The sequence below is a fragment of the Cavia porcellus genome, unplaced genomic scaffold (genome assembly GCF_034190915.1).
Source record: "Cavia porcellus strain 051 isolate PalLab524CR breed Dunkin Hartley unplaced genomic scaffold, mCavPor4.1 scaffold_7, whole genome shotgun sequence".
Lineage (NCBI taxonomy): Eukaryota > Metazoa > Chordata > Mammalia > Rodentia > Caviidae > Cavia > Cavia porcellus.
This window is the reverse complement of record NW_026947490.1, coordinates 75905268-75922006: the sequence shown is the minus strand read 5'-3', so window position 1 is coordinate 75922006 and position 16739 is coordinate 75905268. Positions and strand designations below refer to the sequence as shown.

Sequence of the window (16739 nt, the reverse complement as noted above, 5' to 3'; positions counted from 1 at the left end):
ACTCCTGCAGATATTCTATGCACATTAACTAAAACTGTCCTCATAAAATCCTATAAAGCAGGAAGGATTAAAATTTGCATTTCCAGACAAGAGGCTTCAGAAAGGTTAACAATTCATTCAAAGTCACAGAGGACAGGGCCACGTGTAAATTCAGGTTTGATTGACACCAAACATTTGTGTTCTTAATTGTGCTACCACAAGATCATGACTTTTCCCGCTCGTGGTTTCTCACAAGTTTTTTTCATATTTCATTACTTGGTTAGATCCAAACCAGGATTTATTACAGAAAACTTTCATTCTTAACCTCAATTATTTGCTAAAGTGATAAATGTACCTATTAGGTACTACATGACTTCTCAAATCTTGGAATTAGATTGGGGATGGCTGCTCTTGTTTCCACATCTATGTTGATTTTTTTGTGCATTTTGCATTTCATCACAGAAATCATCAAAAATCCAGCTTCACAAAAAAAGGATGTCAACAAAAGGAGTGTGATATGGTCTAAAGCCAAAACCTCAAGCTACTTAGAGGTAGCGATTTGTATTATATGCAAGATGTTTACCTCACAACTCTCAGATTCCCTGTGTGTTCACTGTGGTGCCCCAATGACCTTGGCACATGGTTTGGGAAGCACAATGTTCCACAGGCTGCCAGCCTGCTTAAATTCTGCCACCAGTGGAATTCTGAGTTTAGTAAATAGTGAAGATCCTTTAGAGCAGTCCAGTGGCCTATGTTTATTAGTCTAATACACGTCATTTGAAGCAGATATGAAGCTGCCACAGTAATGTTATACTTTTCCAGGATGTCACTTCCAAAGGGTATGACACAATAGTGTTAGATATGGGTTAAAATCCCAGCCCTGTCACTTACCAAAATTTTAATAATAACCACAGTAATCTTTTGTTTTGGTCATTTACTATGAACCAGACACTATGCAAAGCATTTCTACTAATGACCAGATTTATCTTCATAATAATTCTGCCAGCTTGCCCTTAGTAATGTTTCTGCTTTACAAATGATAAAACTGAAGCATAGGATAATTCAAAAATTTGCCCAAGATTATATGAGCAGTAAAACTTTGGAAAGTTATTTAATCTCTCTGAATCCTCTTATTCCACATTTACCACAGAGCAGATGATAACTGGAAGACTGAATGTTGGTTTTAGTATATTTTTCTTTGTTATCACAGAGACAATGGAGATTGAAAAAACATGTTTCTGGATTTTCAAATACGAGGTCTTTGAGATGGATCATTTTACCTTTTAACCATATGCAAATTGATTCTGCAGCATCGTGATGTGAAATCCAGCAATACTATTATTCTTTGTTGAGAGTGATTTCAGTCTGTTTTGTTTTGTTTAATTTCAACATACATGAAGGTATGGACAGCTATTTTGAAGAGAATGAGAGACACTATGGCAGCCATTGTTGACTTCCCTATTGTCTGGTCTTAAAGACCTAAAATGCCTTCATCATCCTGTTCTGATCAGTTTTATACTATTTGTTTTGTATGAATTCATTGTATGTGAAGATATGGACAACTATTTGGAAGAAAACAAGAGACAACATGATGGACAGTGAAGATCTCCTATTGTCTTGCTTTGAAATCTATATCTCTTACATTGTTATCTTAGGATTTGTTTTGTTCTGTCTAATTTTATCTTTTTTAAAAATAAAAAATAAAAAAGTAGTTATGCCCTGAGTAGCACCAACTTTCCATTTGAGGTTTTAAAGTGTTTTGTAAAATTTTTAATCAAGGCCAGGAGCAAAAGGAGTAAAGAGCCCTGGAATACAGAATCCTAACTTTACAGAAAAAATGTGTCATCAGACTCAGGAATGAGGAAGAGTTTAAGATTAGCGGAACCAGAGCACGTACTCTGGCCTGTGTGGTTTAGAGCTCCTGCACAGGTTATGGTCACCTGGGGTGGACCAATGCTGGCAACACCTGCTTGCTGCCAGCCATGGCTGCCCAACCATCTCTTGGGCATCCACAGAGGAAAACTGCTCATCCTATCAGCATGTTCTGTTAACCTTTGCCGTTCTCACACCTGGTTTTAGTGTTTTCACAGCCACTGACACGGTGTTGTTCCACAGGCCTTCCCAGACCTCGCCGAACTGACCAGTTCCAAGCCGCTTCAGAAGCTGCACAGAGCTGCGGTCTATCTCCCAGTGGTCCACAGTATTATAGGACAAGTCAAAAGTAGTCGGAACTTGTATCTGGTTGACAGAATAACGAGAATAGTGAAAAAGGAAAAAGGTAGATTTAACATTTCTGTTGAAATGAACAGTCTAGGTACTATCTGGGGGAAACATTGCTTTTAAAAGCAAAATACTGTGAATTATATTCTAATTACTTTAAAAACAGAAAACTACTGTGGGAGACAATCATGTGCCTTGATGTCCACCTGTCCCATACTACACCCAGTGCCATCCTCAGACAGCTCTGCGGTGACTTCTCTCTGCTTCCCACCCTGGCCAAAGTCCCACCTCCAAGTTCCAGACCCATCTGAAGCATATCCATTCACAAGTCCTTCTTGAACTTGTGGAGCTATAGCATTGCAATTTTATTTTGCAAAATAAAATTCTTTCAAATTCCCTTTTTTTTCCATTTCTTTATTTGTTCATTCATTCATTTGCAACTTCCTTGGTAATTCAATACTTAAATGTAAGCGAGGTGTCATTAAGTGCACAAAAAGGAAAGGCCTTTGCCTGCCTAGGGCACTTAATAAGGTTTATCATCTGCCACACTGTTTCTGTTACAGACACTAAACTCCACCACTTGGACCCCACCAGCCAAAGAGTTACAGATGAGTACTGTATGTCTCTTTCAATCAAGTTTATATAAAAAATTCAACATAGGACAGTACCAGTCCATGGGCCATAGTTTGCCCATTTCTGTCTTAAATCCAATGGCAACTTTCTTTCCTAAACTGACAGCATATGACAAATAAAAATTTGAGAAGAAAAGTTAATTTCAAAATAACCAAACACAGTTAGGACATAATTCACCTTTAAGCATGGTTTTCCTAGCCTGACACACAGGCCATCACTTATTGTGCTGTAATAGCTCACAAATTCATTTAAAGTTGAAAATGTCTTTCTCGGAGTAATAAAAAAGTTCCCTCCATCCAGTCTTCCGATTCTGTAGTGTTTCACAACTTTTCCATCTAAAACTGAAACACAGATAAGTCCTGTTAATAAATTTATCGCCAAAACTTAGCAGATTTATGGGCTTTATGGTGATTTTTCATTGCATGAATTAAAATTTTCACAAAATTTTATATATCTCTCAACTTTTGCTCAGAAAATGCTGAAGGAGATTTACAAACAGTACGTAGTACAAAAAAGAATAAAGAACAAAGAACTGGGAGACTGGAAGGTTGTACTGAAGGAAATACAAGCTGACGAGAAGGTTAGCAATTACCTTGGAAACCTAGTAGCCTTTATTCAAGCAAGCAATCAAATTGCTTCTGTCACTTTAGCAATGCAATGAAGGAACCCTTATCCATTTCAGAAGTCACAGTGTCCATAAATTGAAACCCCAATCATATTTAAAAGCAGTGAGACTCTTCCTAGTGTTTTTTACCCCGTGCATCTGATAACACAGAGACTGAAACAGAGCGGGGCCCTGACGACTATCTTCCAGTAGCAGCCGACATTCCTCAGGGCTGTTCATTACATTGCCTTTCAATGCAGCATGATCAGAAAACACCCTACCACAGATTGCTACAAGCAATTCTAGGGGCCCACGAAGGATGCAGCTCTCCTGTGCAACTGTCCTGCCAGATTGCTTCACACAATCTAGCAGCATCTGTAGGAATAAATATTCTGCATCACTTCTAAGTAGTCTGATTTATAGGAGGTACTTTGTTACCTCTGCCTGCCACCAACTATCTCTTCTGTGAATAGCACTCCACTTTCCTTCAGAGGGTCACAGGGCAAACGATGTGATATAAAGGGACCTGGTGTTGACAAAAGCACAAACAGGGCCATGATAGCGAAGAAGCACTCAGGGAGCCCCAGAAGGACAGGAAAAGTTGTGCTGGCCCTGCTGTTTTGTGTTTTATTTTTGTTTTCATTCTTACTGCTTTAGGTTTGGAGCTGTTGGGTAAAAATTTTCCCGCAGGTGGTAGAAAGCTCACCTGAGAAGACTGGCAACCTAGGAAAAGAGATCTTGATTGAAAAAATACAGCTGAATCCCTGGAACCAGGCAAGCCTGGTTTTCCAACTACAAGACCTGATTACTATTTTTCCTTCAATTAAGTTGAATTGGGTTTTTTGCCTTTGTATCTAAACTATTGATTAATACAATTTATATTTTTCCTTCACTTAGCAAAGTTATCAATAAGTATTAAACAGCATTTACTGAAAATATAGTGTTTTAGTCACTTTCCTGTGGCTGAAAAACAATAAATTACATCCAAGTTTAAAGGAATAGAGGTTATCCCAGCTACTGTTTCTGACGTCTGAGTCCATGGAACACATAGAAGAGGCATGGAGGAAGGGTCCACCATGGGGAAAAGCAGCTCACACCATCTTCTGTGGCCAGGAAGCAGAGAGAGAAGCGACGAGTCAGGGAAGCAGACACAGTCCCAGTGAGCCACCTCTTCTGACCAAGCTCCACAACTAACAACACATTTAGCTATGGGTTTATCTGTGAATAAATCCACATGACACTTTCTAGAGACATTGTAGATTTAAGCCATATAGCTATTCTGAGTTCCTTCTAAATATGAAACTTTATACTTCAATAACCAATCAAGTCAGAGAAATGGACTCATTTTTAAAAAAAAAGTCAGGCTGGGCAAAAGAGATCCAGCCCCAGCAGGGACATACACTGAGGGCATGCCAATGGCTTGGACAAAACCATCCAAAACACCATCGGTACATACCCTATTAGCAACAATGAGGGAAAGTGGTAATATCAAGTATTGTCAGAATAACTTCTCTTACACAGTCTGTCACAGTCCAATCAGGGGCACGTAAAGAGTGAAAGAGATTCCTTAGGGGGCGGGACTTCAGTTCAGTCACTGGGCGGACCCAAAGCAGCTGCTGTTTTAGCGTGAAAGAGCTTCCATCAGCGAGTTGAGACCTCCGCAGTTATTTATTTCTATCTCAAAGACGTGAGGCCAGACACAGAGGGAAAGCGTTTGTAACATATCATGTAGGAGCTTTGCCCAGTGGACAGAGGGCTGGAATGGGATGGGTTATTGGGTGACACATGTCAGCTTGGGGTAAGCAACCTCAGTGGAGCAGAGGGGACACAATGGCCAGAGCAGGCCTTTCTGGGAACAACCTCTTCTGATTCTGTTGACTAATGTCCTGCAGCTCGAGACTCTAGCCATGCGTCCCAGGAGTCCTGAACTGCCCTCCAGAAAGTCTCTTCTTTTTCACATCCACTTCAATCACTCGTTTGACCAGAGGTGCCCCCACAAAGGCTGTTGAAAGTGTAATTTTTACAATGAGTTGTTAAAGTGGTTACTATCTTCTAAAGTTGAACACAGTGATACCTAATATGGAATAAAATATACTATAGTACTATACTGTAGGTACACTATACTATATATACTATACTAAATCTAATACAGTATAATATATAGTATAGTATTATATTGTAGCTAAAATATGCTATGCACTATGGTATAACCTGATCAACAACAATAATAAAACAATATGTGGACAAGTACAACTAATAATTTAATTGCATATCTTTCATTTTCTTCCCAAAACTCTTTAAATTTGTATTTAGAGAGGATTACAAGTTTTTCTGCTCACTTTTAGGTATTAAACAGTTCTACTTATAACCTACTTATAAGCACAAAAACAAGCTCAATTCAGATTTAGCATGCCCAGTTCCAACATATTAACCAAAGTTAATATTAATCCTTGATTAAATGTCCTTTCTTCCCCTTCCAAACTTCAAGTCTGCTGCAGGCTGAAAGGCGGTTTCAGCTCAGCACTTTGAACAGTGCTTTGAGTGGCTTCTTCCCTCTGTTTCTCTGCCCAGAGCTGTCCCCTGCCCTTCCCCTTTGCCTGCTTAGTTCTAAGTATCCAGGTGAGGAACTCATCCATTCTTTGGCAGCTCATCTTCTGGCAGAAACCTATGTGGCAGAACCCAAAAGTCCTCCAAGCCATCTATCTGTGGTGCCCTGGTGCATTTACTCATGTAGGAAGCCAGCATACCTTCTTGAGGCTTAGGAACTGAGACAGAGCTGGCCTTGATCATTGTTACTGGGAGGGGAAGCTGGTGGCCAGAACTTCTCTCTGTTCCGCTGCTACAGCTTACACCAGCCTTCTTGGCTGCTTGAGCTCCTGCGTTCTGCCCTCCCAGATGCAGAGAGCAGCCTCAAGGAGCCTTCCTGAATCTCATTCTCACCAGGCTTGGGAGTCCCATTCATCACCTTGGGAAGAAAGGGAGACTCATACAATATCCAAAGCTGTCTCCAAAAACAAACTGCCCTCACTAAATCCTCCCTCTCTTCTGTTCTTATTCCCCTATAAAATCATTAACACACCAAGAGCAGCACTACCTCTCAGACTAAGTCTTTATAAACTCTGGGTGTGGATATTTGTCTTTAGAATTTTGTTTCTAGTTTTATTTGATAGTTTCAGTCAAAAATTCTCTCTGAGCATTCTGTTATAATTATAGTAATAGAAATGCACACTGTGCTAAATACCACTTTACATTATCTTGGTGTATCTTCTTAGTCCTATAAGGTAAACATTATTGGACCCATTTTGTTTCTCGTAAAAGTTGGGTATGGCATAGCCAAGATTCAAACTCAAGGCCTTGTGACTGCAACGCTCTGTAACCAGAAGTGGCTTTGATTCTACAGCACCAGGGATTGAACTCATAACCTTCACACTGAGCTACATCCCCAGCTCTTTACTTTGATAAATTGCTAAGTTACCCTATGCTGGTCTTGATCTTGCGATTCACCTGCCTCAGTTTCCTGAGAATCTAAGACTACAGGTACGAGCCAGCAACTCCAGAAACCAGTGGGTTTCAAACAATAGTGCACGTCCAGTTCTGGACAATACAATTATATCAAGTGTATTTAAGAAAATGTTTTACTTTCAGTTCTTTTGTAAATAAAGAGGGCAAGAGTAAATTAACTCCCACAAAAAGAATACCAGTTTCTTAATTACAGTTTTTTTGTGTCTGGAACATATTCTTCTATACTGGTCTGTCAGGTTTACCAGCCCCACTATTATGCTTAGGGTAAGCTTAATTGCCCTGTATAACCATCACCAAACTGAAAGCTTTCATTAGATACTGCAGAACTTAGCTCATAATATATTTCTTTATATAGATTAAAAAGGTAAACAAAATTAAACAGAGCTATAAATAGTACATCAGTCCCACTCCTCCACAATGTAATAAAAAATACTAAAAGTTGCAAAATATAGAGTATACCTCAATTTATATAAATTAATGCCCTAAAAAGCCAAGCCTTGCCACTTATCAAAAAGAAAAAAACATAAATCATAACTGAGCTAACCAGCAAGTCATAGGTCTATAATCAGAAAAAGGAAAGGTATTTTAAAAATTGCCCTTTTAAAGCAAGGTGTGGCCTTTGACAAGGTGGCAGCAAGTGAAGTGGATTTTTTGTAAACTAAACATGTTTACGGATTACTTTTTAATATTTCACAAAAGACCTAACAGAATCCAAGCTAGTGTTAAAGTCAATCGATGGCTGGATTAAAGCATGTCTTGTCATTTTCTTAATAAGGGCTGCACACTGCAGTGATTGATGTGGCTCTGGCAATTTACACTGATTGAGAAAAACAAACATTGACCAGATGCTTGTAAAGTCAGGTGTAAACTCCCAAGTGTAAAATCCAACGGCTGGCAATGTATCCAGTTTTTAGACACAAAGAGAAATAGGCTTTACTTAATAAGAAAAATAGACTGAGAGATGCGAGACCTACAGTACAGATTTTTAGTATACAACCAGAACACATCGGTCCTACTGGGTCTTGAGTTTCATTTTTTGTACAGTCCTGAGCATTGAACCCAGGACCTCATACAGGCAAGGTCAGCGCTCTACCACTGAGTCTTTTCTTTTTCTCTCTTTGTATTTTGAGACAGGGACTCATTAAATTGCCAAGGTAGCCTGCATCCTGCAATTCCCCTGAGATGCAGTTTTCTGGGATTCAAAATAGAAAGAGAAAAGGAAGGAAGGAAGGAGGGAAGGGAAAGAGGGAGGGAAGGAGGGAGGGAGAGACGAAGGGGGAGGAAGGATGGGCTAAGGTTGTAGAACACAATTCCACTATCCTGTAGAACAAAAATAAAGAAAGGAGCAAATAGGTTTTTTAAAAAAAAACCTCCAAATTTCCAAATATTTGTACAAGAATCCTGATCTTGTTTCTTATAGTTCTTTTATGAAACTTAAGTAATTCTCATCTTGAAACATCTCACTATCTTTTAAATCTTTTTCCTGTGAATTTTAACTGTCTACAGTCTGGCCCCTTCCTCCAGGTTTTGATTTAAACACTGAAGCTTGCTTCCCTACGCCCCCACATCCCTCTTTTCCCCCCACCCCGCTGTCTCAGTGCACTAGTGTGGATCACAGTACGGATAGCTCTGTGAGTTTGTGTGGTACAGCCTGCCCAGGTTTTAGGCATTCGGAAAATGGACGGCATTACAGACCTTACAAAAAAGCAATAGGAATAAGAATAGAATCCTCACTTATAACACATCATCATCACCTTATTCAGACATTTTAGCAACACACAAGCTCTTCAAAAGGACACTCTTTCATCATCTACCCTATAATGAATGAAACAGTAAACAGACTTCTCTGCAATGGACCTGGGTGATGGTAAGTTTTTCAGTCAGCTGTGAATGTTCACTCATCCCTCAAAGATCTAGACCTTGCTTACTGACACGGCATTTTAAACACAACAGACAATGGGAAATTCATCAGATCTGATTTTCAATGCAATTTCTTATTTTTTTTTATTTTTTTTTTTTATTTTATTTTTTTTTTTTTTGAGACAAACGCTAGCTCTTTAATTCAGGATGGCCTTTGACTCCCTACATAGGCCAGGCTGGCCTTAAATTCGTGATCCTCCTGCCTCAGCACCCCAAGGGCTGGAATTACACCATGCCCAGCTCAGTGTAATTTCTATTATCACAAATTCTCCAGTTTGCTTTGTCTAAAGAAACAAATTGATACCACCATAAAGTGGTGTAAGAACCTGATACTTGTGGTGTTCTTTCCCTACTCCCAAGTACTGGTACTTCTTCTCCAAGCCTTGGATGTGGCCAATCAGCTAGCAATGATTCCTCAAATTGGGAAGGACAGGAAAGCATCTAGTCACAATTTCACAGTGACCTGAGAGATCGAAATGCTGAGGCTCACAGCAAGGGCTAAACACCAACCAGGGCTTCAGATGGCATTTGCTGACTGTGCGGCTGATGTCAAATCTACGTACGAGAGCCAAGAAACCACACAGGCTGCTCCCAGCCAATGTTGCCAGCTGCATAGCTGTCCTCTTTTTAAGGGCTGGGAGATCCCAGGAAATCTAGAAAACACTGGGACTTTTCACAAAGCGCAATCGAACCCCTAGAAGTGGACTGCTGAATGAAGCCATAGACAGCGCAAAAGTGCAACAGTCCTGTCCAGGCCATGTAGGCTGTGAAGCCTGCGAGTGCCTCAGCTTGCCTGTCTGTGAGAGTCTCACCCAGAGCAATGACAGACTGTGCAATGGACCTAGAGCAAAAGGAAGCCCTGGGCAGCTAACCGCACTGGCCAGTGACAGTGATGGTGACAGCAGCAGTGACAGTGACAGAGACATCAGGGAAGGCAAATGAAAGATTGAGCCGTGATGCAAAGATAACAAGAGGATGCAGATCTGGTGGGTTTGGTGCTGTGAAGTGCAGTGGACACAAGGCAGCTTTAGGTTAAGCTCCCAATTCACTGGTTCTAACCCTTCTGACATATGCGCACACCTGAGGTCCCTGGCTCCTGTTGATGAGGAAGCCCTGCACACCCCCAGCACACTCACACTGCCAGCATCGCCGTACAGCTGCTCACCAGCCTTCCTGCTGCTTTGATCTTAAAGACTTTTTGAAATTCCACCACAATTCCTATTCGATTGGTAGGCATCCCAACTTGAAGAATATGCAGATGTGAATATCTGTGCATCTGAGAACTGATCAAACAGGATAACGGCAGCTTCAGGCTGCACAGCTCGTAAAATGAAGACCGTAAATGAACAGAATTGATATACATGTGAATTTCCATTATTGTTAGTGTTTAATTCTGACATAGCCTTCTCCATTACCTTCCATCTACCACACCTCCAAGTGTTTCAGGATGGAAGTGTTTGTTTAATGGTGGAGCATCTGTCTGTCATGTGAGTTTCTGGGTTCAATGCTCGGTATGGTAAACAAATATACAAAACATATCTATCTCTTTATTTTATTTTATTTTTATTTTTTTCACCTATTTTTATTTTTTTTTCAACTTCACCTATTTTTTATTTTTTTCACCTATTTTTTATTTTTTTCAACTTCTTTCTAGGTACTGAGAGTCTAGTGAGGGCTGGTGGAACAAAAAGATGTGAAAGGTGTTGAGATGTTGCTGCTTAATCAGCTCGGTCCAAAACCAGGCCCCCTAGCATTTCTGTCTTAGTGGTCCAGGAAGTGGCTAAGAGGCTGAGATGCAGGAGCATCCTCACACTCAGGAGGCTTCTGCCACAGGCAGCTTCATGCTTGCATGGTTCTCAGCTTTCCTATGAGCGCCCCTCTCTGAGATGAGCAGCTCACTTCACCCTCCGGGCTGACATTTACAGCGTGCTCTGCCGGGCTAGTGTTTCTAAATCAATGAACCTACAGTCACCATCCATTCTAAGGCCGGATGCAGTGACATCCTTAAAAGCCTAGGTGTCTGGTTCCTGCTTTCACCTGGAATGTAAGTGCCTGAGGCGTCTCTTGCAAGAAAAGGGAAATGCGCTGATGAGATAACAAGCTACAAAGCAAATTTGGAAAAGGACAAAACCCAAATTGGCCTCAGTTTGCAGCTTCCCAGGAGACAGAGGCTCCCTGAAAGCTCTGTGAACTGGGCCCCTCCGTCTCTGGCTCCTCAGCCCTCGTTGGCCTTGAGGCAGTACCCAGCAAGTCCCAAGTGGGTGGTGCCCCTCACCTATCCAGGCTTCATGGATTGCGCTTAGTTGGAGTGGACAGGAAGACCCCCTGGAGCATGGCACGGGACTGCAGAGGACTTTCAGAGTGTGTGCTAAGCAGTTCAGTCGTTCTGATTCTGTGCCCCAGATAAACGAAGCCTGCACTCTGGGAAAAAGCAACCTTGAACATTCCTGAGGGAGCTGAAGGCCCAGAGTGAACCTCCATTGTCTCCTACACTGAGTGCTTACTTCACCAGCCTTTGCCCGCCAGTGTCAGTAAAGATACTTTCTGTGCCAGACCCAATGACCTCTCCGGATCTGCTCTGGATCCGCTGGGCCTGCTGTTTTATCTCCTTCCTCCAATCCCAGGTCCCAGCTCCACTCCTCCTGGCTCCCACTGATTCCTGTTTCTCTGTCCATGAACCTGTGCCCGTAAGTTCCCTATGAAATTCTGAGCTAAAATAAAGACAGACAGACAGATGGAAGGTGTCTTTGTAACTGCAGAATCATCGCCCCTGAGCAATGCAGAATGGCTGGGCACACACAGGACTGCGGACTGTGCCCGAGACGGCGAGGACCAGGCCAGTGAACACCATTCTGCCACACGATTTCTGAGTTAAGCTTTAATTTTCCAGTGTGACGGGGTTTCTATAAGAAATAAGGTGAGTGTTCTTCATTCTACTCATCCATTATCCCAGAGGCTTCCTCTCCCGAGGGCAGAAGCTTTAAAATTAAAAGCCATAGGGAGTACAGTAGGATGGGTATGGGTATATTACTAAAAGAGGCTTTGTAGACCTCATAGATAAATTAGAGGCATCTTAAAATAGCCACAATAAGAATGCCTGTTAGGTCATCAAGCTTGGTGACACAATTCAATCTAATACTAGATATCCAGCCTCTCCTGCCATCACTAATGCTCCCTTTCAGTAACATGGCTTTCCCTCATACCACCACTTTCTTAGCACCTCAGCTTGACTTTATCTTTTGTCCTTTCTAAAAATGAACTACCATTTTATTAATTACATTAGTGAAATAATAGTCTTGTAGTTTTTAAAATATAATACCATATTTAGGAATATATTTTAAATAATTTTGGGAAGAAAACATTTTTGTATTTTTCTTGAGACTTGTTCACAAAAGATTAATACAAATTTTAGATACATGCATTAGACTATACACTGTAAAAAATAAGAACAACAAAATGTATCAATAGTAGATTATTTGAAAAAAATATATATATATAACAAATATGGTGGGTTGATACCTGGTGGCCCACTTGTAACACCAAGTGAACTGAATCATCGTGGTGCAGAGCATGGGTGGCCCACCTAAGGAATGAGCCATGATAAAAAGAACTGGAGAGGAAGGAGTAGTGTGGTGGTATTGGTTTCCTGTTGCCGTGCCTCTCCTGAAGGAGCTTGTGGGGCTTCTTTGCTAATATAAGCTTGGCTATTCTCATTGTCAGAGAAGATTGGAACCTTGTTGCTGAGAATGGCTGCTGTTTACTTTAGGGGAGCTCTGGGCTTTACAGCTTCCTAGCTTCTGAGAGGAAGATGTGTGCTATTCATTCTCCACGAGAAGTTTGTCTCTCTGGCTTCCTGATATGAATTCGGCTGTTCTCGTCATAGGAGCAGCTCCGGATTTGTTTGTCACTGAGGATGGTTGGGGTACTTTTCAGGGCAGCTCTAGTTCTTACTTTGAGCATTGCCTCCTGGCTCCCATGCACAACCCTCAGCCTGTTGGCACAGATCCTTCATCCAGCTGGCACAGACTTTCTAGCTTCCACCACTGACCTCGGGCCTTCGCAGTGCAGATCCATGAAACAGTCCTGTATTTATGGGCTCCAGACCTCCAGTTGAACTCGTGGGAGGCACTGTCCTGGGCTCAGAAGGACTCAGAAGGTTCAGAAGGATTCAGGCAGGACATTGCTATGGGATCCAGGCCCTTGGCTGGATTCTCTAGGTCTTTAGTGAGTGGACAGATTTCTTGCACTTTTTATATATAACTCTTTGGGTAACTACTATAAAAAATTCTATAAATTATATGTCCTGTATTAGGTTGTTTTCTTTACAGTTTTTGACTACAACATATTATAAATATATATTACAAATGCATATTTAAAACACAATTCTAAAAGGTTAGCATTTGAAAGAGAATAGGGCAGGAGCAATAACTCAAAATTCACACTGAGTGATTTAATTTTGTAACCATATAATCACTTCACAATGTTTAAACATTTTAAATTGAAAGCAATTCCCAAAAAAAAAGAAAGGAAACTTAAATGAATCTGACTGTTATATTGATCTAGTGGCACAGTACATAAAAAAGAACTAATGCAAATGATTTTAAGCTCAGTGATTTGATGGTATAATTTCAGCAGGATATACTTTTGAGACAAAAAGAAACAACAAGAAATAAAAAATATAGCACTAACTTGCTCTCAGTAATCAGATTGCTATGGTACTATTGACATTATTGTTCTGAGTCTTTTTGAAATACACGTTTATATAAATAAGCAAAAGTGGTAATTATGTTGGTGTTATCAGGACCAGGGATTTTTGGCATGAGAAAAATAAAGTAGTTAAGCTTAATAATGTTAAGCAATCAAAAAAAAATGCAGTGCAGAATCTGAATGGGAAACTGTCTGTATAAATTCTTGATATAGTTGTAACTTAAAATGATTCTATATATAACACCAAAGCATAGAGACTGCTAAAAAAAAAAACAAACTAGACTACATTAAAATTTAAAAGCTGTGTGCACCAAAAAGCATAATCAACTGAAGAATAGAATAAAATATTTACAAATCAGATGTATAGTAAGAGGTTAATATGTACAACATTTATGAGGAATTGGAACAATTCAATATTTAAAAGGCAGGAGTTGGGGATGGTGGTGCACACCTGTGATCCCAGCCACTCGAGAAATCAAGGAGGATCACCAGAGAGAGGCCAGCCTTGGTGACGTATTGAGAACCCACCCCTAAAAGATAAATATAAACAAAGGATGTTCCACATTGCTAATCATGACAGATATGCAAATCAAAACCACAATGAGGTACTCTGTCACACCCATCAGGATGGCTGCCCATCAAAAGTAAAGAAAAATAAAGAAAGAAGGGCTGGGGAAATAGTTCAATGGCACAGTGCCTGTCTGGCAAGTATGAGGTCCTTAGCTCAATTCCCAATTCCAAAAAGATAAAATAAAATAAAATACCTATAGAAATAATGAAAATAACCAGTGTTGGCAAGGGTGTAAGAAACTGAACTCTAGTGAACTGTAAGTGGGAAGTAAAAATGGTGAAGGTGCTGACAGAAACATTGTGGTGGCTCCTCAGTCTTTTTAAAAAATAAAATTACTGGGGCTGGGATTTAGCTCAGCGGCATAAGTGCCTGCATTGCAAGCAGGCAGTCATGAGTTCAATCCCCGGTACCGATAAAAAGGAAAAAGACAAAAAAATAAAATAAAATTAAATTAAAATAAAAAATAAAATTACTATATAATTTAGCAACTTCACTTTGGCTAAATCATCCCCTAAAAAATTGAAATCAGAGCCTCAAAAGAAATGCTTATACATCCACATCCATATCAGGATGATCTGCATTTACTAAAATGTAGAAGCACTCAAGAGTCCATCAATGGGCCACTAGAAAAGTGTACGTACGCATAAAATGAAGTCCCCCTTTAAAAAGGAGACCATTCTGATACTTATTACATGAACGAATCTTGAGCACATTATGCTACATGAAATGTGGCAGTCATAAAAAATACAGTGTGAGCTCACTTACATGTAGTAGCCAGAAGTAGTCATATCTGAGGAGATGGAGGGTATACAGGTATGTACCAGGAGTTTGAGGGAGTGGGAAATGGGGATTTACTGTTTGGTGAGTACAGAATTTCAGCTTTGCAAGATGGAAAGAATTCTGGAGATAGATGATGCTCATGGATGCACAACAATGGGAACTTAGTACCGCAGAAATACATACTTCCAAATGGTTAAGGGTATTTTTCCATAATTTAAAAACAAAAATACCCATACAAAAAAATGAGTTACACTTTTACAATAAAGTACTGGCTAAATATTCCTAAAAGACCCTTAAGGGAAACTCCAAACTTGCAATATATGAAATTTATTCTAATGTCAGTTCACACAGATAATGCCAGTTCTACAGGGGAGAGAATAAATCCCCTATGATGACAAATAAAGCCTCCTATCACCTGCCTGCTGCCTTTCTCTCCAGCCCTGGCATCCCGTGGCCGAACAATGCTGAGCTGGTTTGATTCCTAAGGATCCAATGCTGTTCATGCCTCTGTGCCTTTTCATATACTGGTTCTTTTTTCTGAAGTGCTGTTCAACTTCTTTACACCTGGTAAACAATCTATGGTCCAAAAACCTCTTCAGTGTAATGTTGTCCAACACCTTCCCTATCACCTTCTCTGTACACCTTCCATCATCCCATACACAACTGATGTAATTAATGCTCAGGCAAATTTCCATTCAATTATTTCTCTGACATGTGCATGCATGTATCTTAGCACAATCTTACTGTATTATGACTGTTTGATTATACAAGTCTTTTCTGGTCTCCAGACTATGATCACATCATGAATAGTTGATAAATATTTATTAAGTCAAACTAAGTCCAGATAAAATTTTTTGAGTGACTTTTCAAGAAGAAAAGACAAAAAAAGAATTTATCAGTGTCTAGGATACTTTTGCACATTTTAAATCAATAGAGACAACAAAACAGCCCCCAGAGCTGACTTCAGGAGTCCCGAGAGATTCTATCTCATCTCTGAACACTAACAGGTTCCTGTCAATGAGCCCATACTGTGGCTCCGAAGCGGTATTTTGCATCCTATCAGACAGCATGGTAAGATCTTACGTGGAGGTTAATGTCGTGTAGATGTTCTCTTCTTCAGATGTAATGACCATGTTTGGAGGCCTCTTTATCATAACTGGGCATTGCAAAAGATGCAAGGTACTGATTAGGAACCTGACAACATTGGTAACAGCCTTTCCACACCTTTCTGGAATTATTTTAGTAGTACTCTTGTTTTTCTTTTCTTTTCTTTTTCTTTTTTTAAAAATTTTTACTTTTTTATTTTTTTAATTCAATTTACTTTTTTACAATGAATTCATGGGAATAGTTTGAGGAATAAAATCAGACAGCGAGCCTGCACTCCCTCCCCACCCCCGAGCTCTGCTACCTCCTGCTGCCCCTTCCTGTGTGTACCAGCACCTCCTTTCACACTCGCGACCAGTTCTTCCTGTGTTTGTTGCAGTTCTGTCAGAAGTCTGCTCCTGCTCCTGCAGCCTTTCCTTGGTATTTGGTGGCAGATTCTAGTTTCTGACTTCTGCTAAGGAAGATGAGGCCTTCTCACCCACAGCCTCCTCCCCAACCACACACAGGAAACCTTCCAGCCTCTCATTTCCCATTAGGCTTTCACTCTTGTCTTCTCCTTTTAAGTGAGTTGCACAGCCTAGCACAAACAGAAGGAAGGGATTAACCTCCACCCTCTTGAAGGGAATAATTTCAAAGACTTTGTCTTAAAATTACCACACACTGTCATTGTACAAAAGAGAGGAAAAGAAAGTGCTCTAA

General features: G+C 40.3%; 1 protein-coding gene across 1 annotated transcript in view; it reads right to left on the bottom strand.

Annotated features, from left to right (window-relative positions):
* Positions 1 to 16739, bottom strand: part of Frk (fyn related Src family tyrosine kinase) — a 129068-nt gene that overhangs the window by 12766 nt on the left and 99563 nt on the right. Inside the window, exons 3-4 of the mRNA XM_003466493.4 lie at positions 3010 to 3173; positions 2049 to 2217 (exon numbers count right to left, since the gene is read on the bottom strand). Coding sequence (XP_003466541.1) covers positions 2049 to 2217; positions 3010 to 3173 — 333 coding nt within the window. The remainder of the gene's footprint in view (positions 1 to 2048; positions 2218 to 3009; positions 3174 to 16739) is intronic.